Raw genomic sequence first — 27,823 nt, 5'->3', positions numbered from 1 at the left:
GAATGAAACTAGCACAGCTAAGTTGATAATTCTACAGTTTTTGCACTTTTTACAGAAGTTCCAATATAATCATGAGAACAAGCAGAATGTTCCCTTATTCTTTACAACAATGCGTGAATCAATTCGGCATATCTGTTCTTCGACAACATATTATCAGAGGCCTCTGTGGATATTCACATTAAAAAAGTGCCACAGAGACACTCCCCCTCACCAGGATCAAATATATTTACCTTCCTGAAACTGACAAAACTGTCTTGTTTCCTCTGACAGACTCTGTTCGTATCTGCTCTCTTAGTGAACAACTAGAGCGAAGGGTTATATGGTGCCAAACAATCTTTGGCTGATATACGTTGACTGACGTTAAAAACAGGGGGCTTTGACAGGCCCTGTAGGTAGTAGGAAGGAAGAATTAGGAAGGTTATATAAACCAATAGTATATACATAGCAATTGTGAACATACAACGACTGATCTGTCATAAAAAAGGAAGAAATGCTCTAGAAGATTGGCCGGTAGTTGTAAGTCCACATACAAAGTGAACAATCAATAAGGAGATATATTGTCAATTATATAGCTATATAGCTATACCAACTCCCAGACTACAGGAAGAAAGGAGACATGGAGTTTAACTAAATGCCATAAAAATAGAACACACACACACACACACACATACTGATTCATTCGCAACTCAAATCCATCATCTAAAGCTCAGTATTTCATTTCATGCATCCAAGATTCCGCAAGGAAGGCGTGCTTCCAGGAAGACAGCCATCATTAATTGCAGGGGATTCGCATGAACATGAGCCATGTGCACAACCGAGCACACACAATTGTTGAGCCTGCAAATGGCATAGATCAAAATGCAGCTGAAAGCGAGAAAAGCAAGCAACGGGATAGTCACTGGAGAATGTTCAGAATGGTTGAAGATTTCACGGCAGCAGGGAACATGGGGCTAATACTTTCCTGCTGCTCGGTACATCACCGTGCAGGTGTGGTGACTTGCAGGGAAAACTAAACTGCGGGAGACTATTAACTGAGAGTGTTGTATTTAACACCTTCCTCCAGTGATGCGTGTCATTGAGAGGCAATTAAAGAAAAAAACGCAATACAAAAACTCACAGGCCACTTCGTACAAGGAACCGACTTAATCCACACACACCAATATCATGCCATCTCATTAAACCTCAACCAAAACTACAAACAAACAAACGATATCTGTGACCCTTAATAAGCACATCATATGGTTGAGAAATCACTGCTTTTCAATCGGGATTGTCCATGAAATGAAGAATTATTCATGCTGTGGTTGGTAAAAGTATAACCTGCCTCGGTGATGCTGACAAATATATTTCTCTGTGTGGTCGGTCAGCCTCACGTCTTCCATTATATAGGAATTACATCTTTTGCAATGACTGTGGTTAAGAAAAGTAGACCCTGGTGTCTGAACCCTGTGGTAAAAGGTCTTGGGCAAGAATGATAAATATGTTTAGTTCTGCAATAATAATACAATTACAATAGTAGAACAATATGACAGCAGCTTCTCCTACGATTTCTTAATACTTTTTAAAACAGTTTTTAACCTTAATGAATGCAGATAATGTTTTAGCATCTGATAAATTAAATTATGCAAACTGCTATTTACATCTCTAATAATTCTTGTAAAACAGGTTTAGCCTCATCACACATTATCTTGATATTTCTCATTCTTTCACCACAAAAAGCCCAGCAAAAAAGCAGACACTGGAAAACATTAAAAAACATTAAAAAAAAATAGTATCTTGGGGAGCAAGTAACTAAATGTGTTGCTACTAACTTAACTACAATACTACGTATTGCAGTGACCGAGGCTGTGTTTATTAATGCGGATACTAATGTGCTAATGGCTAACAGCAGGATAGAATGGGTATGTACGTCTGTTGGCCAATCCCATGCTGGAATCCCAGGCATGGCACTGTCATGGCACAGTTATAATGCCCCGATGACTTCCGCATACTCCACACCCCTGACCCCTATTTCCCTGTTGGTCAGTGCCGTCACAAATCCGAAAAGCCTCCCAGCATCTCCATGGTGACTGGCCCTGGCTGAACAGATGGCCTCAGTGTGCTGAGCAGCAATTAAAGAGGAGAGAGAGAGAGAGAGAGAGAGAGAGAGAGAGAGAGAGAGAGAGAGAGAGAGAGAGAGAGAGAGAGAGAGAGAGAGAGAGATGGAGAGAGATGGAGAAAGTGGGTCAGGATCAAGGGGAGTGTGTCCGACTGTACTCTGCTACACGTTCACAGTATAAACACATACACATGCACTCTTACGTACTGATAAACAGACTGACGTGTAATGTCTGTGCACACATATACTCATGCATCACTGCATCCCTCAATCCCTGAGCCCTCCCTTCCCTTAACAAAAACAAATGCCCGATCCATCCGCCTCACATCACAGAGGCACATCCCACTGCGCATGGCTTAAAACCTTTGGATCCAACTGGAGAAAAGCACTGAGAACTCATTCCCCCCAAAAATAGAGAGGATCTATCAATAATGTCCAAAGTCAGGAGTCCTAGTCAAGAATACGCTACCAAATCCCAGCCAATTGGCTTAACCCTTTCCAATTCTTTCCTACCTCCTACATCTTAACTCCACTTGATTACTTCCCCAAGAGCAGCATCCTGACACATTTTTTTCATTACTTCACAAACAGTGGGGACATAATCTACTCCTTAACACCATGGGCCTATATCAAGAATGCGTCCATGTCCCATGTTTCCCAGTTGGGTTCCACCAGAACCTTCTCATATATACATATATCAAATACAGGCTCAACTCAAGAAAAACAATAATACACCAGTTTAATGACAATATTATTTTATTAATCCATAAATGGCATATTGTCATTTAAACATGTGACATAGTCATAGTTTAGTGTTTGTTGAGGGAGCTTTGGGGTCCATACAACCCAGAGAATAAACAAAGGGAAAGACAGAAAAAAGTAGTGAAAGAGAAAAAGATTAATGACAGTGGAATAAAAGGAACGAACATATTTTTTCTTTAAACAGTTCATCTAGCCAGAAGTCCCTAGCTGGTCAGGAACATGGCTTCGGCCAGGAAGACATCTAAGAGTGAACTGCAGTCAACTCTGGACAGGGGAGTCATTAAGAGGTATAACACTCCCCTAGAACCCCTAGTACATCCTCAACAGATCAGGCATTTAAATCATCCCTCCCCCAATCCATTTTCCATGAATTAACAAAGGAAACGTTTAGCTTTAAGCCATTTTACAGTACACCTCAGAACTTGCCAGCATGTATGGGTAACATCCAAGACCTTGGTGTGTTTCTTGCAGTAACAGGAACAGTACAGGGCACTGTATGGAGTTCCTTTTTTGTTTTATTTTCATCGTGAGATTTGAATTGCCCCTTCCTGAGTGCTAGGCTCTTAGCAGAAAAAACAGAACAAATAACAGTCCGGTCCATCAACTGTGGGTAGACAAACAGCAGCAGTGAGAGAGCAAATTAATTGTTTGTATCTGGAAAGTGGTGAACAGTGGCAGCACCAATGCTCTTCATGGCAGGGGAAACTTTGTATCTAGCTCTTCATAACCTCCACAGAGCCTGATGGGAGTAGAAGCCACACTTCAGTAGGCATCACAGGGTGCTTCATTGTCTCTGGCTATGTGCATGTTGTTGGGAGGTGGATTATTTAGCTTGTATGAGTAAATGCCCCTCCTTCTCCATAGTCAGATATAACTCTTGGCACTGACTGAAGCACAACAAGGCTCACAACACTTGGCTCCCTACGTTAACTGGCTCCACATATTTTTGTGGCTCCCATACTGGCTGATGCCACAGCTAAACCAACCACACTACGCCTCAAAAAACGAGCCAGAGATTATCCTCCCATTCAGCTCTCCTGGCACAGAGGCACTCAGAAGGTGCGAAGGGAGGGGTAAGGGTGGATCCACTGTGAGAATGAGGTGAAAGGGTTCTGAAGGAGGGAGGGTATTGTGTCTTTGGCTTATCCTCAGGGAAAGGAACCATACCTGCCTGCTCTAGGATAGTCAATCCTCCACCTGTTTAGAAATTATTATAGGAGTTTCTGTCGTCACAAATTCTGAGTTTGTTTCACAATTTTTACACAATGTTGCCTGCACCTGGAATCAGTCAGTGGACAATCTTCACAGAGCAAAGGAGTTAAGTGCCTTGTTCATGGGCACAAATGTGATGGCGCATGGTTTTCTTGTGAGGAGACTGATCCAGCAACCTTCTGGGTTACCAGCTATGGCTACAGCCTTGACAACTACATACTTGTAACCAGATTTACCAGACATAGCCCACCACTGATGCATGTAAACGTGCCAGCATATTACACTGCACATTTAACCCACACGCATTCATGATGTCGATTACAAATTTTCTAAATGAACTCTAGCTTTAAGATGAATGCACCTTACTTTTACTTTGGGCATTTAGCTACATCACACATACACCTTGCAATAAAATGATCTACAAGATCAGATTTCATGGCTTTTAATGTCAATGCACACTGCTGTCTGAGACACCAGGGGACATGCACTATTATTGTGAGAGAAAGGAACCACACCCTGTCGCAGGTGGCACTCAGGTGATTTAATCACAGGTGAGCTGGCAGGTTTTATAATGCACTCGGGGACAAAGATCCCCCCTGGGCCAGGATTAAGAACTGCCTAGGGCAGGTCAGGGTTAAATTATTGTGTTGGGGCAAAGATTTGTGCTGTGGAACATGTCTGCAGTCTATTCCAAGACTGTGGCTATAATAATGCCTGAACAGAATATTCTTCCCTTCACTTTTTTTTTTTTTTTGTTCTCATCTCTCACTCTTCATTCTCACCCTCTGTCTTTCACTTCTCTACCACAGGTGAGGGTGATATTTACAAGCTTATCTATCTCTCTGTTCTTTCTCTGTTTAAGTTATGTTTCAAAATCTAATTAGCTACCTACGTATGCAGCATTTTGAGGCATCAAACATGTATCATAATACCAAAAAGTATTGATAGTTCTTTGTAAATACTTGTTATTTTAGCCAATAATGTATGTTATTTATTGGAATTCACATTAGACTAGCTTTTAGCTTTGCAACATGCTAATGGAAAATTCTATCCAAATCAACTGAGTGAATCTGATCTCCCTTGCATAAAGAGCAATAACTGTATGATATAAAAAGTAAATTACCAAACAAGTACCTCATCACCTTTCACTTCCATTGGGAAGTTACCTTAGAAGGAAGCAAAGTTCGTTTAGTTTTTTTGTTCGTTTAGTTTTTTTACAGAGCTACAATGGCACCTGTACTAAACCCCACACTTACACAATAGGGTGAAATGTGATGTGAACCCACTACCCACAGACACATGAAACACAAAGTGCTAGGATGGTGACGGATGTGTGGGTGCATTTGGGCCGAATTTTTCCCTCTTTAAATGAAGAAGTGACATGGAGCTGTGCAGCCATGCCTGAAACTGGCGAATCAATATCAGACTACATTAGTTACTCTGGCATCAGAGCCTGCCAGGCCAGCACAGGATCAATGCCAAAACAGCAAGCCATCTCTTGATTTATCTTCCACTCTGCAACTCTGTCTATTTCTCTACCTGTCCAGCCAATCAGAACAATTTAAGCATGAATGGAAAGTTTACTTCATCTAGAGCAAGTAATGCAAAAAGACAGCCTTTCAATAAACAAGGATCTGGATCTTTGGTCATAGTGAATATAGAAAAGAAAATTATCTCGCCTTCAAATTCTATATCTCAATCAGCAGCTAGTTTGTGATTTCAGAGCTGCTGGAGATAGTTGAGAAGGTATTGATCTTAGGTATGTCAATCCAAGTGCTCGCTTGAGTGAGTGTAGAGTCTTAGCAGGATGCGGTGTGAGCGGATGCACACTGTCAAGCAGGATACCTAACCTGTTTTTTTTTTTCTCTTTCTTCTAAAGAAGACCAATTCCCCCTCCCTTACCTACTACAACTATAGTGTTGCTTTGAAGCATGGCCTGCACTCCTAACAAGTCCGCAGTAGGGCTGAAACAATAAGACATTATCGGCAACATCGACAATAAAAAAAATGTCGACAAATATTTTTGTTTTCGAATAGTCCTTTAATCTGATATGACCTATTTGAAGGGCCTGCAATAATGCGGTTTGACCAGTGGGGTTCTGTATCCAATACTGTAATGCAGCCGTCCCGGAACCAATCCAACAGAAGAAGACACAGCGCGTCGGAGTGCAAATGAAGCCGAACCCCATGACTTGACTTGAAAAAAATGCTGTCGTATGCAGGGCCACCAACTCCCACTCATTCAAACTCATGCAATTGACACTGTTCTCAAGCATCCATTTTCTCATGCAGTGAAAGACACAACGCAGAGCAAAGAGGACAGAGACAAAACAACGACAGATAAAGCAGAGCAGGTTACTTTTGATATATAACAAAGTCTCAGCTTTTAAATTCTGTCAATTTTACTACAGAATTCAAACAATACATGTGGTTTAAGTGCTCTTTAATGTGGCATGTTGTAGCGCCTCAGGTCAAGCGGCATGTGAACGATCATCTCTTTTCTTTTTTTTCTACTATTACAGCACGAAATAAACATGAATGAAGTTAATTCAATGAATATCAAAACAGCATTTTGAAAGATACAGTACAACTTACTGAAATAAATCATCTCTAATGTAATCACTTAATCAGAGTTTCAACACCAGAAAGACGTCAATAAATCAGCTTGCAAACAATGTCACTAAACCTTACTTTTACCTCAGGAAAGCCATTCAATGACCATAAACTTAGTAGTTAGATAAAAAAAAGAACCCTGGAAAGAAGCATTTTTCAAAAAAAAAACATGCACAATATTACATATTCATAGATTTACTCTTATTAAAAAGTTATTGTTACAATTCCCAAACTTAGTAAATGCACACTACCACTCATTGTAACAGTTGGGCTAATGATGACTTCTGAGGTGAAAAGAACCTGAAGGAGATTGTTCTATTCAGTTGGCTCGATATTCAATAAAAATACATTTTCAAAAGCTGAAGTGATTTCCTTGTTTTATTTATTAGTTAAAATGGGTAAAAACTCAATGTTTTACCTAATTGCAAAATTTGGATAACCGATCAAAGCCCACTGTCAGATTAAAGGTGAACTAAGTAACTATTTACCTTAACCGAACAGCTTCGGAGTCATTGGAATAGTTATATGACTTTTTTCGGGTTGAATGGTGGTCGTCGCGCAGCCCCCAAGCGCCTGTGAGCCGAAAAATCACACTTGCAACTTTGGGCCGGCGGGCCGCCGGACTCAGCGTCAAAAAGTATCGCGTGATATCAGGTCTCGCGATGTAACGAATTGCTTTACGGCACTGCACATATACACAATAGGGATGGCTCACAGATGAAGTTATTAGAGGCCAGACAGACTCACGGAGGCGATTGGCATCTCACAACTTGCACTTTATTCCACAATCGAACTCGTGTAACTATCTGTCGCCCGTTCTACCGTCCACAGCTTTACTTGATAAACAAAAGTAGGATAAGAACGAGCATCAAACTGAAATAACCCGCATACACGGGGTGTTCAAGGTGCACATACAATACAGACTGCCGACAGCAGCTCTTAAAGGGGCCACACCTTATTTCCACTAATTACAGCTTCCATCCTACTGAACAGGTACCGGTATAGAGGGCGGAAGGGATCAGACCGTGAGTGCAGAGACGGCTCTGCGCGAGTGGTATTTACGACAGTAACATTAAATACAAGTACTCCACAGCGACTCTAGGGGTCTGCCCCAAGAGTTATGTGTGTCTGCCTATCAGTGCAATTCATAACTTGAAACGAGTTAGTTTCAATACGTGCAATTGCGACTTGAATATACAACTTTAGATCTGCTTAGCAACCGCAGTCCTTGCCTTTTCTTTACCCAAACTTATATTTCCAGATAACACACACACAAACATACACACTCACACATTCTTCCAAAACAGAATCTGTAGATTTGGTGTCCCCTTAGAGACAGAAAAGGCAGGAAAACATCAGCCATATTCACAGAATTCCTTCTCTCTATTCCCCTGACTGATGCTTTTGCACAGGCCAGTAATCGCCAGTGCATGTCTCTTTTAATGGAGGCACATCAGCCCAGCTGCCTGTAGTAAATTGACTTGTTCAGTCTGAGGGGCCGGTGTGTGTGCGTACATGTGTGAGAATCTGATATATTTTATTTCAGAGGCATACACAGGATTTTAACGGAAGCCCTGGAATTATCCAATCGCTCAATCCCAGATCAGTGCTCTGACTAACCGCCCCACTTCTCTAGCGTGACACCATTACCCCTGCTGGATGCCTCTCGGCAGAGCCCTCACTGGTTTATCTCAAATAGAGCCTGTGAAGTGGAAGACTTGATAAAGACTCAACATAAACCATCATATAGGCTTTTGATTGACAGCTATAATGCTCTCCTAGACTAGAAATGTATTTATTATAGGAAAGCACTGATACAATACTATAATTATGAATAAGATATTATAATAATACTTAATCATTTGGAGTACATTATGATTTATGTATTTCATTTATGTAAGCATCAATCTACAATATCATGTTTCAATACAATTAAAACATTATAAGCCATTTTATAAAATGGATTACTGTTTAGTCCTTTTGAAACCTGGCATTGAAAGTGTATAATGTTTGAAAGTGATATAAAGCAGGATATTGTCTGCTTCCAATTGTGGCCTAATCAGACAGATGATATTTAAAAACCACATACTCTGTTTCAGTATGTGCTATAGGCATATTTAACAAAATAATGTAAAATTTGGTGCTATTTAAGTTAACATGAATTTTCAATAATATGTGACCAAATGTTTGCTCTTCATGCTAGCAGCATGACTAAATACTTTAAGACATGAAAGAAAATGTTTTCTGAGAATATGATATTTTTGTATCCAGAAGTTAACAATAGTGGATGCAGTAGCCTAGATTAGTCATTTATTAGCCATGGGCGGCCTGACACCCCATACTGTCAAAGCTTGGGAAGTCCATGAGTTTGAGCAAAGTTCAGACGTTCATGCAGAGAGAGATATGACAGCGACAGACATAACAGAGAGAGAAATGGAGGGATTATTAACACTGACCTCTGAAAGGATTTAATTTAAATGACGAATCCTAATGAGCTGATCCATGGATGACACAACCGGTATCGTGAACTATTCAGAACTGAATTGAGAATGTATTGATAATTCAAGATTAATTCCTGAATTTGAAATTACTTGAATTGAGGAAGCAAACAAGGATGCTAAATTGAAAATCTGATTAAAATCTGGAAATAATCAAAAAGTTTCAGATAAAAAAATAATTAGAATTTTTTTTTTTTTACTAAAAAATAAACATATTTAAGATTTTGCATGTTACGATAGTAATATGATTTGATATAAAAAGTATTAAAAAAAAAGATGAATTTTCACTAGTGGTCTCCTATATTATACATATCAGGGAATAAGTAGGCATAATTAGTCAGAATTAACTCATGAATACTGGACTAATAAAATTCCTCCATTGTGTGACTGTTAAAATTGTAATTCATTTTTCTGTCATTCTAATTCATCATCCTGTGGCCTATTCAATTCAAATTCCTACACACAATTTGAACGGGAGCCAATTCTTGAAATTCTGCATGAAAAAGCAGAGAAAACAAGAGAAGCCAAGCGAGGGAGGAGGGGAAAACACTGCAGTAATACAGCTGAAGTATCTGTTCAGTGAGTGGAAAACCAAGGGTGGGAGGATGGGTGGGCTTAACTATTTAATCTCTAAATCGAGATGAGAATCGCTAAATCAGATTAATACCAAATCAGAACAACACAAGCAAGATCGGCTCCCATTTATTGATTTCCTTTTTCTTTAGTCGGCTGATTCAGGCATTTGATTCGAAACAGAACAGGATTTTCAGGGGTCTGAAGCAGAAAATTGCACCTGTGCTTTACAGATAAAACAAGAACTCCATTTGGACGGATGGGAGGGAGAGGTTCGTGTGATCAGGGACCTGGAAAACAAGTGTGTGTACCCGCGCCGCATGCATACGCACAGAGACAGTGGCAGGTGCACACAGACAAATACCTTCTGCACTGAGACATCATACACCCTCATCCTAAGGATGCTGAGGCTAAACATTCCCAGCGCAGTCACTTTCAGGTCAACCTGATGCTAAAAACCCACTCCCATTAACACACTTCACGCAGGCCTACCTAAAGACCCTCCATAAACAAAGAGAAAGAGAAGGAGGGAAAGCTTGCGTGTGTACGCATGTGTGTGTTAATTTAGCACTTACTCTGTTTTTAGTGTTATTTGTGCAGTCAGCTGTGCAGTGGAGAAACACTCCGTGCTTGTCACATCAACTCCATTATTTAGATCAGGAGCTCTCACTCATGTTTAATTCACCAGCGAGAGGCTACGCCGCATCCAGACAGAGCCGCACAGCACCACCTAAATGTGCACTACAGACTCAGCCAAAAAACACAGTGGTGGAAGTCCTGCGAATGTGACATATTAAGCATTTGCATTACAAAAGGAAAACACTTTATCCATCACAAAGAAACTTAGGGAGAATCCAGTGTAGACAAAAAGACAGTGTTGTGTATTTGCAAATGCAAAACATGCAAATCACATACTAATGCACGAAGCATGCAGATATCAATTCCCCTTCTTGCAGGCCGGTTGTGAGCGGAGAATGCTGCAGTCTAAGGCTGGGCGGTATGACGATATATAGGCTATCATTACCACGGTATTGAGGTAAGTAAATATCACGGTATGTCAATATAGCACTATTGACACTTCAGAGTGATGAAATGCATGAATGAAAATATAAAGAGCAGGGCGTGCTTGATGTTAAAGTGCCTCTATTGTGCATTTTTGAAAATGACCTTTCATGTAGTGTGTAACATAGCTCTAAGTGAATGAAAACATCCTGCAAAGTTTTAAATTTGAAAGTGCACCGTATATAAAGTTATTGACTTTTAAAAAGTAAGAGTCGACTCTGAATCAATGAAATGAATAGTTTTTCAAACGAGTCATAATCCGTTTCGTTGTGACATCGAGACGGAACATTAGCGTATTGCGCACACCAGGGGAAACTTGAACCTCAAACCGGCAGCTGATTCCTGTGGATACTGGTCTGGATAGCATCATGTCGAGAAGACGCTGTGCTCTACAATGTGAAGGTAAAGCCAGTTTTTTTTCACTGCTCAAGGACGAGCATGTGAAGAACCAGTGGTTAAAATTCATCTTTACCACGATACCACAGCAGTATAATCCTAAACTTTTGCTGTGTTCCCTTTATTTTACTGACGACTTCTTCTCAAATCTCGGAGTTCAATGCAGGATTCGCAAACCGCTTAATCTTGAAAGATGGTGTTCAAAATACTTAGTTTTCAGTATAATATTGTGTAGATCTCCTTCTAACTGGTTAACTCACATTATTACTGTCTTACTGAAATACTTCTCCTGATCAGTTGTGGGCCACTATTGCCTATAACTGTGTCTATTAATGCAGATCGTCTGTCGTTCTCACTACTTTGAGTAAAGATTAAGCATGGAGCAAGATTTGTTTTACCAACGTTTATGTTACAGTCATTCACGCTAGAGCTCGGCTAATGTATGCACTGCTATTGATACAGTTTCCACATGTTCACCGCAATAAATTAGAAAAATACTTGGTAAATAAATAAGTAAATTAATCGGTTTGTTGATGGAATTACAGTTGCAACATCCCATAATGTCCCTCAAACTGAGTAGTGTACCACTGAGAAACGTCCTGCTAGAGTTGTTCTTGCGATGGAGGTCCGGGTTGAATGAATAGTTCTTCCAATGTTTCATCATCGGACTCGTGCTCGCATTGATATGGTAAAATCAACATCATCGGACTCGTGCTCGCATTGATATGGTAAAATCAACGTCATTGTTCGTTACTGTGTTTAGTTTACGGTGTAGGAAGCCTCAGGACAAGATCTGACGTTCTTATGGCAATGGACATGTAGACCAATCACAAGACTGAGCTGTCTGGCCAATCAGAGCAGAGTAGCTCGCGGAAAGGAGGGATTTAGAGAGATTGATTCATCTGACGAGTCGTTTGAGAATCATTGAAAACGTGGTGATGTGCAAATGTATATTATGAGAAAATTAAACAGTTTTTTGACCTTTGATGCATATAAACCATTGTAGAAGACTCCAAAACAACATTAGGAAACTTTAAAATAGCATAATAGTGGCCTCAAATATTATGAACAGTCTAAGAATGTTCCACGTATGGTTGAAAATACCATCATTGGCCTAGAAAGATAACACTCTGGGAGTCAAGACTATAAAGAGGAAGGATGCCCTCCCTTCACTGTCACACTCTGCAGCCACTCTGTGTGACTGTATGACTGCTGGCCTTTTCTTGCAAGAAAATAAACCTCATCAAAGACAATTGGAAATCTTTGTCTCTTATTCAGTGATATAATTTTGTTTGCCATCACAGTCTCAAAGGTAAACAGTAGGGTGTAAACCAGATGTACTGTATATCAGTATAATGGATCCATGCATTTGGTCTTAAAGTGACAGCAGCCTAATATATCTGCTGCTCTGTGTCATTAATGTGAAAATAACATACAGTGAATACTATGCAATATTTGATTTTTACATTTGATTTAAATTTTTGTACAAATTTCTAACTGTTAAATAAACCTATTGTACCTGAAAAACATAATTAATTAATATTTTAGTTATATTGTATTTGTCCTATTGTTTGTAATTTATTTTCTTATTTTTAACAACATAAATGAAATAAAATAACCATATAGTGATCGTTATCTTAAAATCAAATCTCATATCATGAAATAAGACTTATCATACCGCCCTCTCCTACTGCAGACTACCATAATCTGGTGTAATTTATTGCAACGGTATGAAAACGCTCAATTTGAGTCTTTTGATAGTGGATAAATGTTATAACTTCATAAAACTTCCTAAATATTCTTGAGAAGCAGCAATGAATAATTTAGAATAGATATTTGCAATCACACAATGTTATCTTTAATGTGAATGGTTGTTGTCTTGCTGACAGAATTTTTTGTTATTTTTAATAAACAAGCTCAAATGTGCCACTGCAGTAAGACAAAATACCCTTAAGATACAATCTATGAAAACAAGTCTTAATATCTTAAGCAGTGTTGCTTCAAGTAAATGCTTCATTAAAAAGATTAAAAAAGGTATACAGATGGGTATATGTTTACATAATGACAAATAGAAATGAAATGTTTCAGGCAATTATGTTTTTCTAATATACAAACCATACATTATATAATGAGCCTCATTTATACATGTTTTGTGGTAAAAATAATGACAATGACGCTTCACAAGCAAAGACGGTATTTGGTTAAACTGGATTATGGCTGGTTAGGGAATAAGATGCGGGTTTTTGTGATGAAAAAACAAAATAAAACTCTTGAATATGACAAACCCATATTAATAAGGTACAAAAATTAATTGCGCTTGCATCAAAATCCCCACTGTGCACAACATTGGAGTTTCAACCAGTGTCTCAAATGCCGCTTTAGCAGTCTGCAGGGGTTGCTAGCAGTGGTCCATGAGGTAAATTCACCATAGTAATATTATTTGGCTGTCACTCTCACTGTTCTTTCTTAGCTCGGGGCAGCTTTCCACACATCACCCCAGTACAAAATAGACCTCCAAGGGAATTGGATGGAGCTCTCATCTGCATGCTAATGTTTAACCATCCAACCCAAATGTCTGTATAATCACTTTCACAGCAGAACTCCATCCGGTGAGCATCCCCCGCCAAACGCTGTGCCATGTGTCACTGTCAGACAGTTACGACTATTTCTCTCTAAGGAGGACAGACAAACAGACTGAAAGACACGCAATAAAAAACTTCTCCTGGCCTACATGTGACCTCTTGGGGTTAAGCAGCACTTATTGAGGTTTGGCTGATGAGTTCTACAGGTTTTTCACCCATACAAGCTCCATGATCCTTTGGGAAACACCTGCTTCTGATCAACGTCCGCTTTTATGACCCTGCTTCATCTGGCTTTTGGTTTTCAAAAGATCCACTTCAAATAAGAATACACCCCTGTCTTCCAATTATGGCACATACAAAAAAGACATTCAACTGTTGACCATTGAGGTCAATTTCAGTGTGAACAAGCCAATTGTAAACAACTGAATCTAGCTAACAATCAAGAAAAGTGTATTTTTGGCCGAAGTATTTTACATTTTTATTCAATAAATATTCCAAAACCGAAAAGGAGAGCAACTACTCGAAGTAAATCCCTCCTGTAGTGGATACCAGAATGTCCACAGCAAGTCTTTCACACAGTAAGCACCAATAAGCAACAAGCCTCCTGGGTAAACAGAACCGAAGGTGCATGAAAGCAAAATTATTCATATTTTGCAGAATCAAGTTTGCATGGTACAGAGTTATTACTTGGATTACATTTCAGAGCTATAGACAAATTCACATTCAGAATAATTGCATTTCTGTGGTTGATGCTCATCCATCATTGGAAGTGTTCATTCCCCCCAAAATGTTTAATCCAACTAAGATGGGGATTTGGAGTTGAGAAAATCGCTTTAACCAGCCTGAAGGGCAATGATCTATATGAGTGAACATACCACAGAGACCTGTCCCAGCCTCCCGCATTCCCAGAATGCACAATACAGCGAAGACAATTAAAGAGCAATGAGAAAGGAAGTAAGGCAAGGGGGGCCTGGCTTATAGATAAAATTATCATGATTCCACAACAAGCAACTGTGCTTCCGGGTTCGTCAGACAAACAGCGTTTAGTGATCAATATAAGTGCTTAATTAGACTTAATAAATGCTAAGTTACTTTAAACATTCAAAATAAAATGCAAATATGCATTTTAAGAACTATGCATGTTTTTATTTTCATATTCTTTGCAAAGGCCCTAAATGTGATAGTGATGACCAGGGTCCATGAACAAAGTCATCATTTTGACAAATCCCGGCCCTGATCTATCAATAATGACAGAAATCTAGTTTATGAAAACAGGGTGAGCAACCTCACGCACAGCATTTCCAGCTCAATTTGAATGAGGCTCTAATTTAAAACAGCTCTTTTTCAATATACCTGAAGAACCTGAATGTGTGTCCATCGACACTTTTCAAACTCCCATAAAATCTCAACTTTGTGACCATGTCCTCATTATAATGACGGACTGGAGGCAAGTACCCATTAACGCAACTATAACACAGCCAACTAATGTGACGTATTTTGAGTGAAGTGTTTTTTGCGAGACATTTGTGCATTGAGCGGATTGAGTATGCTGCTGCTGTTTTGGCACAGTCCATTTCATCTTAAGCACCGCTTTGGATGGTTCATGTTAATAGCTTTCTACGCTGTTAATTTCAAGAATGACTGGGCAGACCCCATAGATCACTTCTGCTTGATGATGAGGGGTACACGATAACCTCTCCTGCTCTCTTACCTGTAAATCTCACCTTACTTTGTTTTACACTACAGTAATTAAAAGCTATATTTACCCAGATAGCAATAAAAATGGCTTGGTTCCAAAACCTAGTGAGCTGACTTGCTGTCTACATAGGAAGCTGATTTCTAAGGTGACATACTAAGACCACTCTACATAGTCAACATTTATGTGCGTCATAAATGTAGCAAAGTGCACAGGAGACTCAATTTACAATTGATTTCAACAGAGTTTGGCGTTAATATGTTGCTATTAACAAGAGATGCTCCGGTAGACCAGCCATAAATCGGAACCGGACGGTTGCTGATTGTGTGTTTAGTGCAAAAATCGCCCAGTTTTTCGTTTTATTTTGGCCAATCTCTATTCTGGACTTGACGGCATTTCTTTTTTTTTCAGTATAAAGCGTGTTTATAAGTGCAGCACTGCATTGTGAACAGCAGAAACCACATTTTTAAAGAGATGTTTCAATATTTAATGAATATTATGTGCCATGTTGAGTTTTTTTAACTGAGCTGGTCAAAATGCATTATGGGATTGCCTTCACAAAAAAAAAAAAAAAAAAAAAAAAGTAATGCTGCCTATTAGCTTTAAAAAAAAAACAACAGCAACATAATTACATTTTGGAACACCCTTCATGTTAGGAGCTCACCTATGATACCTTAGAATCGTGCCTATAAAGGTTTTGGAACAGAGCCAGTGTCTTTGCCAAGTCTGCAGCATTTGAATAGAGCAAACTGATGCATTTGATAACAAGATTTCAGTACAGGATTGTGAAAGAGAATGTTTAATACTGAACAAGGCCACTTTAAATGAAATACAAAAACACTTTGCATAAAGCATATTAAATCAAGTTCAGTGGGAGAAATAGCACAATCCTTCTTTGAAAAATAAAAAAATAAATAAAACAGAACACAAACTAACATCTTAACTCATTTAATATGCATGACTAAACTCCGGTTCAATGAATGTGCACACTGACAGATGAAATCAATAAACAGAAACTGGCTTTTTAATGCAACACATTGTTAAACACCGTTAAAAGTGTGAAACGGCATCAAAGCGTAACTGCAACTGCTAAAATCAGGTCCCTTCACCAAAGCGGTTTCAGTTCACGCTTATGTAATATACTCTGATGTGAATTGAAAATGGTTTAAAATGGTATGGGACTCATGTCAAGGCGAGTAACCTAATGCGAAAGTAATGAACACTTTATTTGGGAATAAAGCAGATTTTCAACACATTTGGAAATACAATTGAGGAGTGTTAACCATCTGTCTGACTTTACCCCAGTTTCTCATGGGTGGAGTGGAACAAGTGATGGTTTTACACCCACACACACTTGTTTGCCAGCTAAACCATCTATTGTGGGGGTCACTACAGCTTGTATATCACTTAGACCTTCAAAGAGGGCTGACATTAATAGGCTCACCTTTTGACCTCAAAGTGAATGACCAAATTCCTGTCATTGCACATAAAGAAAAGAGTAAAGCCATTTGACGTGAAAGGGAGCCAAGCTTTCGCAGCAAACAACGTATATTTCCCCCTCGCTGAACTCTTTTGAGCATTTGTAATCTTTCTAGCGCACATACGTGAAAGACCCTGGGCGATCTGATATTACTCATCGTAGCAATTTAGAGAGCGTTGGCAAAACTCACAAATTAAAAACGCCACTCAAACATGGCTTTCACAGTCAATGGGATAATCAAAACACGCAAGGGGGGGAATATCACAAGATGTTCTTCTTCTCTCTCTTGATTGAACCACTTCAAACACGATTCCTCCAGCCAGGAAAATAATCCTGATCTTTTACATGAACCACAGGATCATCTCTTCACAAATCAGGCAAGACTTTGTGATCAAAGAGCAGAACGCAGAGAATCAGCTGTCGTTCTCTGCGAAAAGGGGACTCATGGGTAACAAGGCCAACTGGGTATTTGTTCCATTCTGTGACATTCTGGTAAGTAAAATATTAAGCCGACCTAAAAATCAGAATTGACCCTATTCATTTTTCGCTCTATTCATAGTTTGTCTAATTGTGAACATTTCATCTGCAAAAAGTAGTAACATCTATATTTTACATATTTTATATACCGTAGCACTTTATTATGCAGTCCTGTTCCCCATGTACATAAGATGTACTTATTATACTCTAATTACAATAACTGGATAATAACTAGGTACTAACCTTGAACCTACTCCTAAACCTAAAATTAACCCCTGTAGTTACCTTATATTACCCAGTTCTTTTTTAGGCAAGTACGTACACACAAGTACACATACTGTAAAATAAAGTGCAACCCAAATTTCACTGATAAAGCACCTTTCGTATTGTACATGCAGTAGCTGAAAGTCCTTAAGAAACAGGTGAAAAAGCATTTTGGGCATTCAGCCATTTTCTACCCCAGATTAACTCGACTGATTCCGACACGTACACGCAAACCACTTTCCTAGGTAGGTCACCTTGAAACAGCCCTCTTAGTAAAATTGATGTTTGTGGTGGGCTCAAATAATTAAGGTACAGATTAGAGCTCCTCCATGAAATACTCCTTAAATCGAGCAAAACTATGATGAATGTTTTTTTTTTCTGAAGCTTTAAAAAGTTTTCCATTCCGTTAATGGAAAAAAAGTATTGCTAAAAAAGGTATCACAGGAGGAAATGACGATTTACGGGTCAGTGATGGTTTGCCAAACACTGGAGTTTAGGAGAAATTATCCATCTAGCATCTGTTTTACTCTATAGGGAGGGCTATAAGTCATGTAATCACTATCAAACAGCACAGCCCATTCCTTTACTCTTCTTTCATCCTTTGCATTGCTGAATGAATTTTAGCCACAAAGAAGAGTTATCCATCCGTTGTGTTTTTATATGAACAAGGAGAATTAACAGCACAGATACGTTGTATCACAGGCCAACATGTGTTGTTGAAATTCACTGTACACGCTTTATGACAGAATGCAGGAATTTTATGTGTTCCTTGAGGAAAACCATCCCGGTAAAATGGAAGAGCCAAAAATGAACATTCTGTCATCATTTACTCACATCATTTACTTTATGTATAAAATCATACAGGTTTGGAATTAGGGGTGTCGCAATATACCGGTATTGACGATAATCGTGATATTCAAAGCATGAAATATCGACATCGTGTTAATTTAGAGCAATACAATATACCGGTATTGGCGATATTGGCGTTTTCTAGACGCAGCGCTCGTCCGCGCCCGCGCAGCTAGAGTGAAACACTCTGTCCACACCCGAAAAAAGTAAGCTGAGCTCGCCAGTATTAACAACAGACTTCTTCGGCTTCAAAGAAAACAGCACCTTAGAGGTGGTCGCACACCGGACGAGAAGCGCAGCGCCACGTCTTTAAAATTCGAACACATTCTGTATGAGTGTACACACACCGGACGAGAAGCACAGCGCGGTTCTATTCGGCGTCTGTCCGCGTCGCCCAGCAACGGCAGTCAGGACCGTGTTCAAAATCCTGCCGCGACACAGAGCGCAGAAAAAAGTGTTCAGATCACAGACTCAGCAACTATTGTATTTAATTGTACAGTATAATTATGACATAGTACAGACATTATCTCAATTCCATAATGTCCTTAAACATAATGATATTGCTGGCCATAAACTGAGAAAGTGCGTGTCCGGTGTGCATGGGCGTGGTAGTGGGGGGAAAAGTGGACCTGACTACCCAGGGCCCCGTCTAGGGAGAGGGCCCTTTGAAATCCCATAATTTTTTTTTTTTTTTTTGTAGCCTAATTCGAATTAAATTAAATTTTTTCATTATGGCAGGCTTAGCTTATTTGATTGGTTTCTGAGGGTACAGTTGTCTCGTGTTCTCCTGTTCAAAAATAAATGTTTTTAATTTAAAACTTTCATCAGTATCATGGATCAAAATGTTAGCACACAAACGAACCCGATGTAGCCTAAGGTTTAAAGGTATTTGAGCACAAGTAGGCCAAATGCATCAATTCAGGTGGTGAATGAAAGAACCAGTCATTACTATAATCTGATTTGATTATAGATTTAAACACTGTCTTGTTTATATTCAAATAATAAAAAAAAAAAATTTCATTCAAAATTGAATTTTCATTTTGCTAACCCGCATCGTACAATGGCATGTGTAGGGGGCCCACTGACATTGAGAGAATACAGGGCCCAGAATTTGGTGCTACGCCCCTGCCGGTGTGCAATACCTCGAGTTGTCATAGACGCGACGCGGCTATTATTTTACTAGTCATCATGGAATGGGAAACGTGACATTAACTGTTAACAGGGGGTTTCTGTGTTCATATATTTAATAAAGGGTGATTATTAAAATTAAGAACCCCGTTTTCTTTACTCATCTTATTTTTGTATTTGTATTTGCACTTGATTTTTTTATTCAAATCTGCTATCTGCATGACTTTATTGGCGCCAGTGCAACAACAGGTTTAAGAGCTTTTCAGTTCTTCAAGAAACCTTCAGACAGTGTTTGGCTTCAGTTTGAAACCAGATAAACTTCACTTGTCTTCCTTCACAAAAATTTGCCATAGATTGAGTACGCAAGAAGTAAAAATGCATGTGCCTTGTGTTTATCAGTATCCTTATGTTTGTTGGGTAAAAAAGAAAAACTATATACCCCCCCCCCCCCATAGATTCTATAGATATCGCGATATATCGATATCGTGAATTCTTTTGGCCACAATAACCGTGGTGTGAAAAATCTAACATCGTGACAGCCCTATTTGGAATGACACTTTTTTCACTCTGATCATTCTGCGGAACACAAAAGAAAATATTTGTGAAGAATGTTGGTATCCAAACACGGTTGACCACTTACAATTTCACAAAAAGAAAGAAATTCATAAAAACCTGTGAGGTTAAGAAAGCATCAATCTATTGATTCATCTAGCCTAGCGTTGAGCCATTTCAGACATTATCAATAGATCAGAACACCCGAGAGATTCCTCAGGCCGCATTTCAACCAACAGGCTGCAAATTGCCCTATTAATAGATTAGCCTGACGGGTTCCAACTTGGCAAAAAAAGGGGACGTGAATCTCAGAGCAGATAACATTATAAATTACAACACTTTCAGCCCATGCTTTTCAATGGGAGAGCCTTGGGCGTCAAATAACAGCAAGCAGAACCGCATCCATATAATTCATTATGCTTCATTATTTTACTCAGCTTCACAGCACCGCTAATACTCAGCTGTACGTGTAGCTGCACGTGAAGTAACCGGCTCTGACATGAACATGTTCACGTAGATTTGATTTATGCTGAGTGATTGCTTTGCTTCAGAAAGAGAAACAATAACCAGATGTCTTCTAAGACCCCCCATTCCAGCTGTTAATTGCATGGCAAGTGTCTAGTAAACACAGAACAGAGGTGAACAAAGAGGGATGTGTTTGCTACGCCCGGGTTGTGTATATCATTAGATTTCCAAGGTGTCTTGTCAACAGAGCATGCTTGGGTTTGTTTTCTCAAGGATCTTGTCTGAACGGATCTTTGCGACTTTTCTATGCTCTCGTAACCTCTCCCACCATTTTTAGTATGTATTATGACTTTGAAGTCTTAAATTATAGGCTACCCTGGAAAAAAAATGAATAGTTCTATGCATATCATTACTGTCAAGAAAGTTAAATATTTTGCTCCATTAAGTTACCAGTCCTTGCTAATGGTGAGAAACGCAAGCCAATCAATTATTTAGTCATCCCTTACCCACAGGAACAAATGCTCAAAATGCTGACTCTTATTACAGTGTGCCACCATCGACAATTTTACTTCTAGTTCCTGCATCATCTTGCCACACGAGTCATTTGGTTTTATTACATCACATGACAAAAAAAAAAAAAAAAAAGTCTACGGGAAATGAATCTGAAAGCAGCCTTACAGGCACACAAACATTTGGTCACCGTGTGATTCCAAAAAGACTGTTCCGTTTCTGGAGTCACGCCAAAAGCAACATGTCAAAGCTATTTGAGCTAAGATATTTGCAACTGTAAAAGGTGCCATATATTACATGAAGCTTAGCGATAAAATCAACTCATTATGGTAAGATCTAGGCATTCTTTGAGTCTTGCAAAACTATTAGCGAAGCATTACATCACTACAAAGAGCAGCAGAATATTCTTGAACAATTTGTTTTTGAATGTTTTAATCAAGGATGCAGGGATGTCTTCATCACTTAAGAGTGGAAAAGCGAGATGATATAAGGAAGAATCACCCAATGAAAAGAGGTGCAAGGGTTATTATCACATAAGCCTTTCACTCAGTTGACCCTGAACAGCTGTTTTGACTGGCTTAGCTTCTTCTAGAAAGCCACTAGGGGCAGGCCGGAAAAGCGCTCTAGGACCAACCAATATATCAGACAGTTTGTTTACAACATTAAAGGTCAGCAGTGCAGTATTGATTGGAAAATATACACTCAAGAGCAGTTTATTAAAAGACACCTAATGCTGGGCCAATAGTAGTACTGTCAGAGTCTCTGGGGAATGCAAATGAATTGAATACTCTTGCTGATAAGGGAAAGGGATGCTTTTAAAGGGAAACTGTATGTTTGAATTAAAGGTTATTATGTAATTTCATGTGATCTATTCATTTTACAGGAAGGAAGTTCAGGTAAAGAGGATGAGCGAGGGAGGGCGGCTTCTATGATCTTCACAGAGGGGTCACACCCATATATCACTCACGGACAAAGCAAGTGTTTTAATCTGACAGCCAAAGGAAAGTTAACTAATTCCAACTCATACTTGACTAGAGCAAAAGCCGTTGCACCTTAGAACATTATGAAGCATATTAATTGCCAGAACTAATTCCAAAAATATTACAAAAAGTCATTGTTAATGTAAATGTGTGTGTGTGTGTGGGGGGGGGGGGGGGGTGGGGGGGGGGGGGTGTTAAATATCTTTGTTTGCAAATATAAATTCTATCACAACTACTCAATTTTGAAAAAGTTCAATTGAGATTGATGCTTTTTTTAAAGTGTACTTTATGGATCAATGATGACAAATAAGGATGCCTGAGAGGAAGTCAAAATTGTTTGACACAAATGATGATTTTACCCCCAGGAAAATATTAATAATATTAAAGAAATTTTACACCAAGAGGTGCGTATATTCATCATTAAATTGTAATGTGAATGATTCATCGCTATGGGTTAGGCTACTTGATCCGTCTCCATCCATGGCACTCAATTTGACATCTGGCGTCAAACGATATTGTCGAACAAGAACTACTAAATAAATTATCACTTGTATATGTAAACATGAATACCCTTTATCTCTTAAAATAATTTGAGAACTAACATCTTTTGTTCCCTTATATTACCTGCAGCTCTTCAATAACTCACAATTAACAAGCAGAACACATATTCTAGCGCAGCATCAATATCGCCATCTGCCTGTATCTCATGTTTTCATGCGTTCAGTTCGAGTCCGTTTATATTAATTATGGCAACACTGTATCATCAGAGAGGTTTAGTCTAACTTTAAACAGTTATGGACCGCATAGTATTTTAAAGATGCCGGATGGCGGTCTCACTAAATGACAATAGCGCATATTTGACTGACAAACATCCTGCAGTTGAGCTCATGGACTTACCTGGAGCGTTTAACGCGACCAACAGGACAATCCAAAAAGTCGCCAACATTGCCATCGCGCCTCACGCCAAATATCCGATCTGATATTGCGATCTGCAAAGAGCGATCCGTTGATTCATGCAACTTCAACACAATCCACTTCTGTCCACCCCTTCACTATACGACAGAAAGTCAACTGTTAGTAAAACTGCATTCAATGAAGAGTTTAGCACAGCCAGGAATCTAGATCACATCCAAAGCCCGTGTAAGATACTGATCGAATCTGATTCTGCAGATGAAAAGTCCGCTCGACGAGGCGGATAAGAAGCAGACAAGTTCAGGGATCCTGCATCCCAAGCGTTGAATCCAGTGCGGCTGCTCAACCCCCTCAAAACAAAAGCGCAATAACAGTGAACCCTGAATAACGGGGCGTTTAATGCATCCGTTCCGTTTGCTCCTCAATACAAGTATGTTTAACAAGATTCTGTACTTTGTTTTGCGCCGTAGTAACCAGAATATGTCCTATAAATCCCAACGGTCCCGGTCTGTTCCCTCAGTTTGGGAGTGTGAGGATTATCAGATTATTTTTGTTGGGTGCTGAAGATGTTTCAACGGACCTGAAATCCGTTCCGAACAATTTGTTTTCCCGAGAAAACGGACTGATTCTCCAGAATATGGAAACAATTCCGTGGTTTGGCGCACTTCAGGCACTGCTGCCACAACCTTAACTGTTCTAGTAGCTGATACAAGCGCGAGGAGAGATCCGAATCAAGGTGACGTCAGAAAAAGGCGTGGTTTCAACTGTAGTGTAGGAGGAGGATTTAGTTCATTGTTGCCATGTCCGCTTATATTAAGTGACTCTGTGCTTGTTCTTGCTTATGGCAATGGTGGTCTACAGTTTTTGTGGGTCTTATTTCAAGATTACAATCACATGTTTGGGGGTTTGCTAGTGTATAGAGATACCCATCTACTATTTAAGCCACACTCTACATAACATTAATCAGTTAGTTTGTTTTCCATGTTGTCCCATATTAAGGGTTGACAAACTGACAGCGACTTGCAGAGACAAAGCAATTTACTGCATCGGTTATTTGCAGTAAGACTTGGCGATTTCCAATAGCGCGAGCAAAGGGACCATGTTCGCCTTTTCACATTTTCTCAGAAGCGGAAGTTCTGAGTAATCTTAATTTTTACATTCCCAATTGATCCAATGACAAAAGATAAAATCCACAATAGCCTTTCTATGAGTTTCCAAAAGAGAAAAAATAAATAAATAATGAGAGCTTGATCACAGTGGTCAGAAGAGAGAAAGATTTGCCACTACTCCCCAAAAATGGTCAAAAATATAGATTTGTTGATAGAGTGAAGTATCTGAAACGCTTCCAATAGCCTACTCATTTTCCGCAAGATACACGATACATGATACCATCTGCGCTTTCTCATTGCTCTCTCATCTCTCCGACAGCAAGTTATGGACTGTTCTCCCCTCACTCATTCATTTCATTTGCTCCAGATGTATATGGTTGGTTACAGGACTTGAATTTTGATGTGAATGATTGCTCATAATTTTACTCATTCACACAGATTTTGTGCTCACACCCAAAGTGCGCGTGCATAAAGCTGCTTATTGCATTTAAACAGTCAAATACACACAAAATACTGTCAAAATGCTGGTTTTGTTGAATATTCATGTAAATACAGTCAGTTATGTTTTAAGTGAAATGTAACAGTATAATTGATCCGTCAGGTCTTAAAGTGACAGCAGCCTGATACAGGCTGGTTAGGCTACCTGCTTCCACATTATGAGATAATATTAAAAACATATATATGGCAGTTTTTACCCATGTTATCAATGTCAAAACTGTGGCCAGTGAAAATGTTAAGTGGCTACTTTGGAAAACCAGAAAAAAAAAAAAAAAAAAAAACATTAAATATGAGCAAATAAAAAGTTAATGTCAAGCCCTTTATATGTTAACCGTGGAAATTCGCCATCACAGTCTGTGAAAAAGATTCAACAAGTGATGCAACAAGTAGAGTAATTTATGTAAATAAGCAGCAATATGATGCACATATTGTGTTTTCTCAGACCAAGTTGACCGTTTTCCCGAGTAAGATCTGGCAACACTGATTTAGTCGCCATTGCGCAAAGTTAACTCTGAGGAGAGGATTAATTTCACAGAAACGATAAAACATATATGCTTAAAGAGATCTTCTACACGATAAACCGGAAGATGTCAACGTGACATTATCATATGTGAGATAAAAGGTTGTCGGGAACATCTTGTTTCACCGCCAAAATGACTATTGTGTGTCTACGGCCAGCTACTTTCATTAACAAGCCATCAGTCAAGACTTTGAGGGAATTTGCGGTCGTAACGCCGAGGTTTGCAGTCAGTGCTTTGCTTCACTCGATGCAGCCATTAATATATGACTTTATCATAATTTATTAACAGCTGTACCTGTTTCCATTTCATGAATTGATTTCAGGTAGGACAGTCTGTGTGTGACAGAATGTGAGGTGATTGAGTGGAAGCAGTAGAATACTTCCCTCTGCTGGTCACCTTCTTATGACTCGGTGAGTTCCTCCGGGTAAACCATGGGGAATTAGACAGCAGTGTGGAGTTTACCCTTACTGAAATCATGTCTTTACAGACCCTCTGCATCAATTTACTTCACGTGAGGGCAAATTACATTGAAATGTATCAGCAACAAGAAAACAAGCAACCTGGTTGAAAAAGACCCAAACAAATGCCTTTCCTAACCAAAAAACAAAACAATAACAACCATAAAGTCCTGTTGCATTCAGCTGTCTATCGATAATCAAAGTAAGAAAATAACTTAACCTTTAAAGGGGCATACTTATCTCAGTACTTTATTTATTTAATCATTTCCCAGCATTACTACTTAACAACTAGCCTATTTCATTCATCTTTATTTAAAATATATTAACATATACTGTACCTCAAGGTCAGTGGGCCTTCCCATAGCCAAGATATTTAGTCAATGCCAGAGTTTTTATATTAATAGTATTTGCATGGATCCTCTCTTCCAATATTTTCCCAGATTTTTTTACCCACTCACTCACTGTTCCTTTCGGTATCCCCCAAGATACAAAAATCATTGAAGTCTTTATTTTTTCTGATCTGATGTATTGTAGCATACACATTGATAAAACACTAAATTGGGACATTTAAATAGGGAGGTGCAGGGCAAGGCAGAAACATGTGAGGAAAAGAGAAACAAACTAAACAGATTAATATAACACAATATGTGGTTTGCACTGCAAGTGAGGAAATTTGACAGAAAGATTTACAATGTTAGTGTTATGGGGCCAAGATCCCCCCAAAAAGAGGACTTTACTCTGGAAGCACCCAGAGTCGCTTATAAAAAGCAGACACTGAATACTGAAATCTATCCAAACCCCAAAGGGGCTGGCAAATAAATGACCAAAATCTTGGTTGCCTTCAAGTTCCAAATAAAAAGAGAAAATAATCAAATGAAACACAGGTGCATTTTATTTGTAAAATAGTTTATATATTGGAACATCTAAAATCTATCCAAACCACGGGGCTGGCAAATAAATGACTAAAATTGTGGTTGCCTCCAAGTTCCAAGAGAAAATAAAATGCATCTGTTTCATTTGATTATTTGTAAAATATTTAATTTAATGGATCATCCAAAATCCATCTAAAACCACATAGGGGCTGGCAAATAAATGACCAAAATCGTGGTTGCCTCCAAGTTCCAAATAAAAAGAGAAAGTAATCAAATGAAACACAGGTGAATTCTATTTGTAAAATATTTAATTTGGATCATCCAAAAATCTGCATTATAATATGCATATATTTGTTAGTCAGAAATTATCAAAATAGACTCTAAATTATAAAGATAGTTCTGACTAGGGCTGTAATCTCCCATTCGATTAGTCGATTATTGGTTCTGGCTCGACCAAAATTCTGATTGGTTGATTTTTTGCCACGTTCATTTCATTAGTTTTGCCGCGTTCATTTCATCAGGTGGAAAGCACTAATTGGTAATGGGGGTGTTTTCAGAGCACCCGTTTCACAGGTAACAGTCTGTCTTCAGAACACCCCCCTTGTTTTCACTTCTTTTGGATTAGCCCAACCCACTGGAGAAGGGAGACAGATTGAAGAAAGTAGGCTACTAGAAGGTTTGCTGAATATTATTACTTGAGCTGGTTTGTTTAATAAATATTATTTTTTTATTAAAGTGGACGTGCCTTTTGTGTTTAAGAGTAAAAGCTTTATTTATTAATAGTCTATTTTTGTCTCGCCACGAAGCTGAGCTCCTATGTTCAGCCTCGCTCTGTGCGAGCTGCACAGAGCGGCTGAAATGATAGTGTCTGTCAGTTATTATAATACATATGACAAAAACAATTGTCTAAATTATGTTGCATGTTCCTCAAAAGTTCTTGTGATGATATCACTAGTTGACAACATAGTAGCCTACTATTTTCGGAAATCATAGGCTATGATATTGCGCAGGTGCACGTGATGCAACGCTGTCAGAGCCGACAGACTCGTGTGTCAGACTCATTTCAGTGCAAAATAATTAGATCAAAAACGATTTAATATACTGCAAATAGCCTACTAGTTTTTTTATGTTTATTTATAATTCATTTAGGCAGACAACAAGGCTACCAAGTAGGCCTACTGCGCACAGTGCGCAGCTAATTAATTTAACGTTTTTTTTTTTTTTTTTTCTAACGTCATTTTTAGTCGATTTTTAGT

The 27,823-nt window shown here is 38.9% G+C and overlaps 1 protein-coding gene and 1 long non-coding RNA gene across 7 annotated transcripts in view; one reads left to right on the top strand and one right to left on the bottom strand.

The window, feature by feature from the left end:
* The window catches only part of nectin1b (nectin cell adhesion molecule 1b), a 246,888-nt gene extending 223,048 nt beyond the window's left edge, over positions 1 to 23,840 (bottom strand). For all 6 annotated transcript variants that reach the window (XM_079874415.1, XM_079874414.1, XM_079874412.1 and 3 more), the window contains exon 1: positions 23,095 to 23,840. In XM_079874415.1, coding sequence (XP_079730541.1) covers positions 23,095 to 23,149 — 55 coding nt within the window. In that variant the 5' untranslated portion in view covers positions 23,150 to 23,840. The remainder of the gene's footprint in view (positions 1 to 23,094) is intronic.
* Positions 9,382 to 22,285, top strand: LOC307160384. The gene is made up of 2 exons (XR_013821538.1): positions 9,382 to 11,326; positions 11,760 to 22,285. It is a non-coding gene; the product is annotated as an uncharacterized lncRNA (long non-coding RNA).
* Positions 23,841 to 27,823: the final 3,983 nt, after the last annotated feature.

This window comes from Squalius cephalus, assembly GCF_949319135.1.
Source record: "Squalius cephalus genome assembly, chromosome: 6".
Classification (NCBI taxonomy): Eukaryota; Metazoa; Chordata; class Actinopteri; order Cypriniformes; family Leuciscidae; genus Squalius; species Squalius cephalus.
Note: the sequence above shows the minus strand (reverse complement) of the source record. Positions and strands in the feature narration are given on the sequence as shown.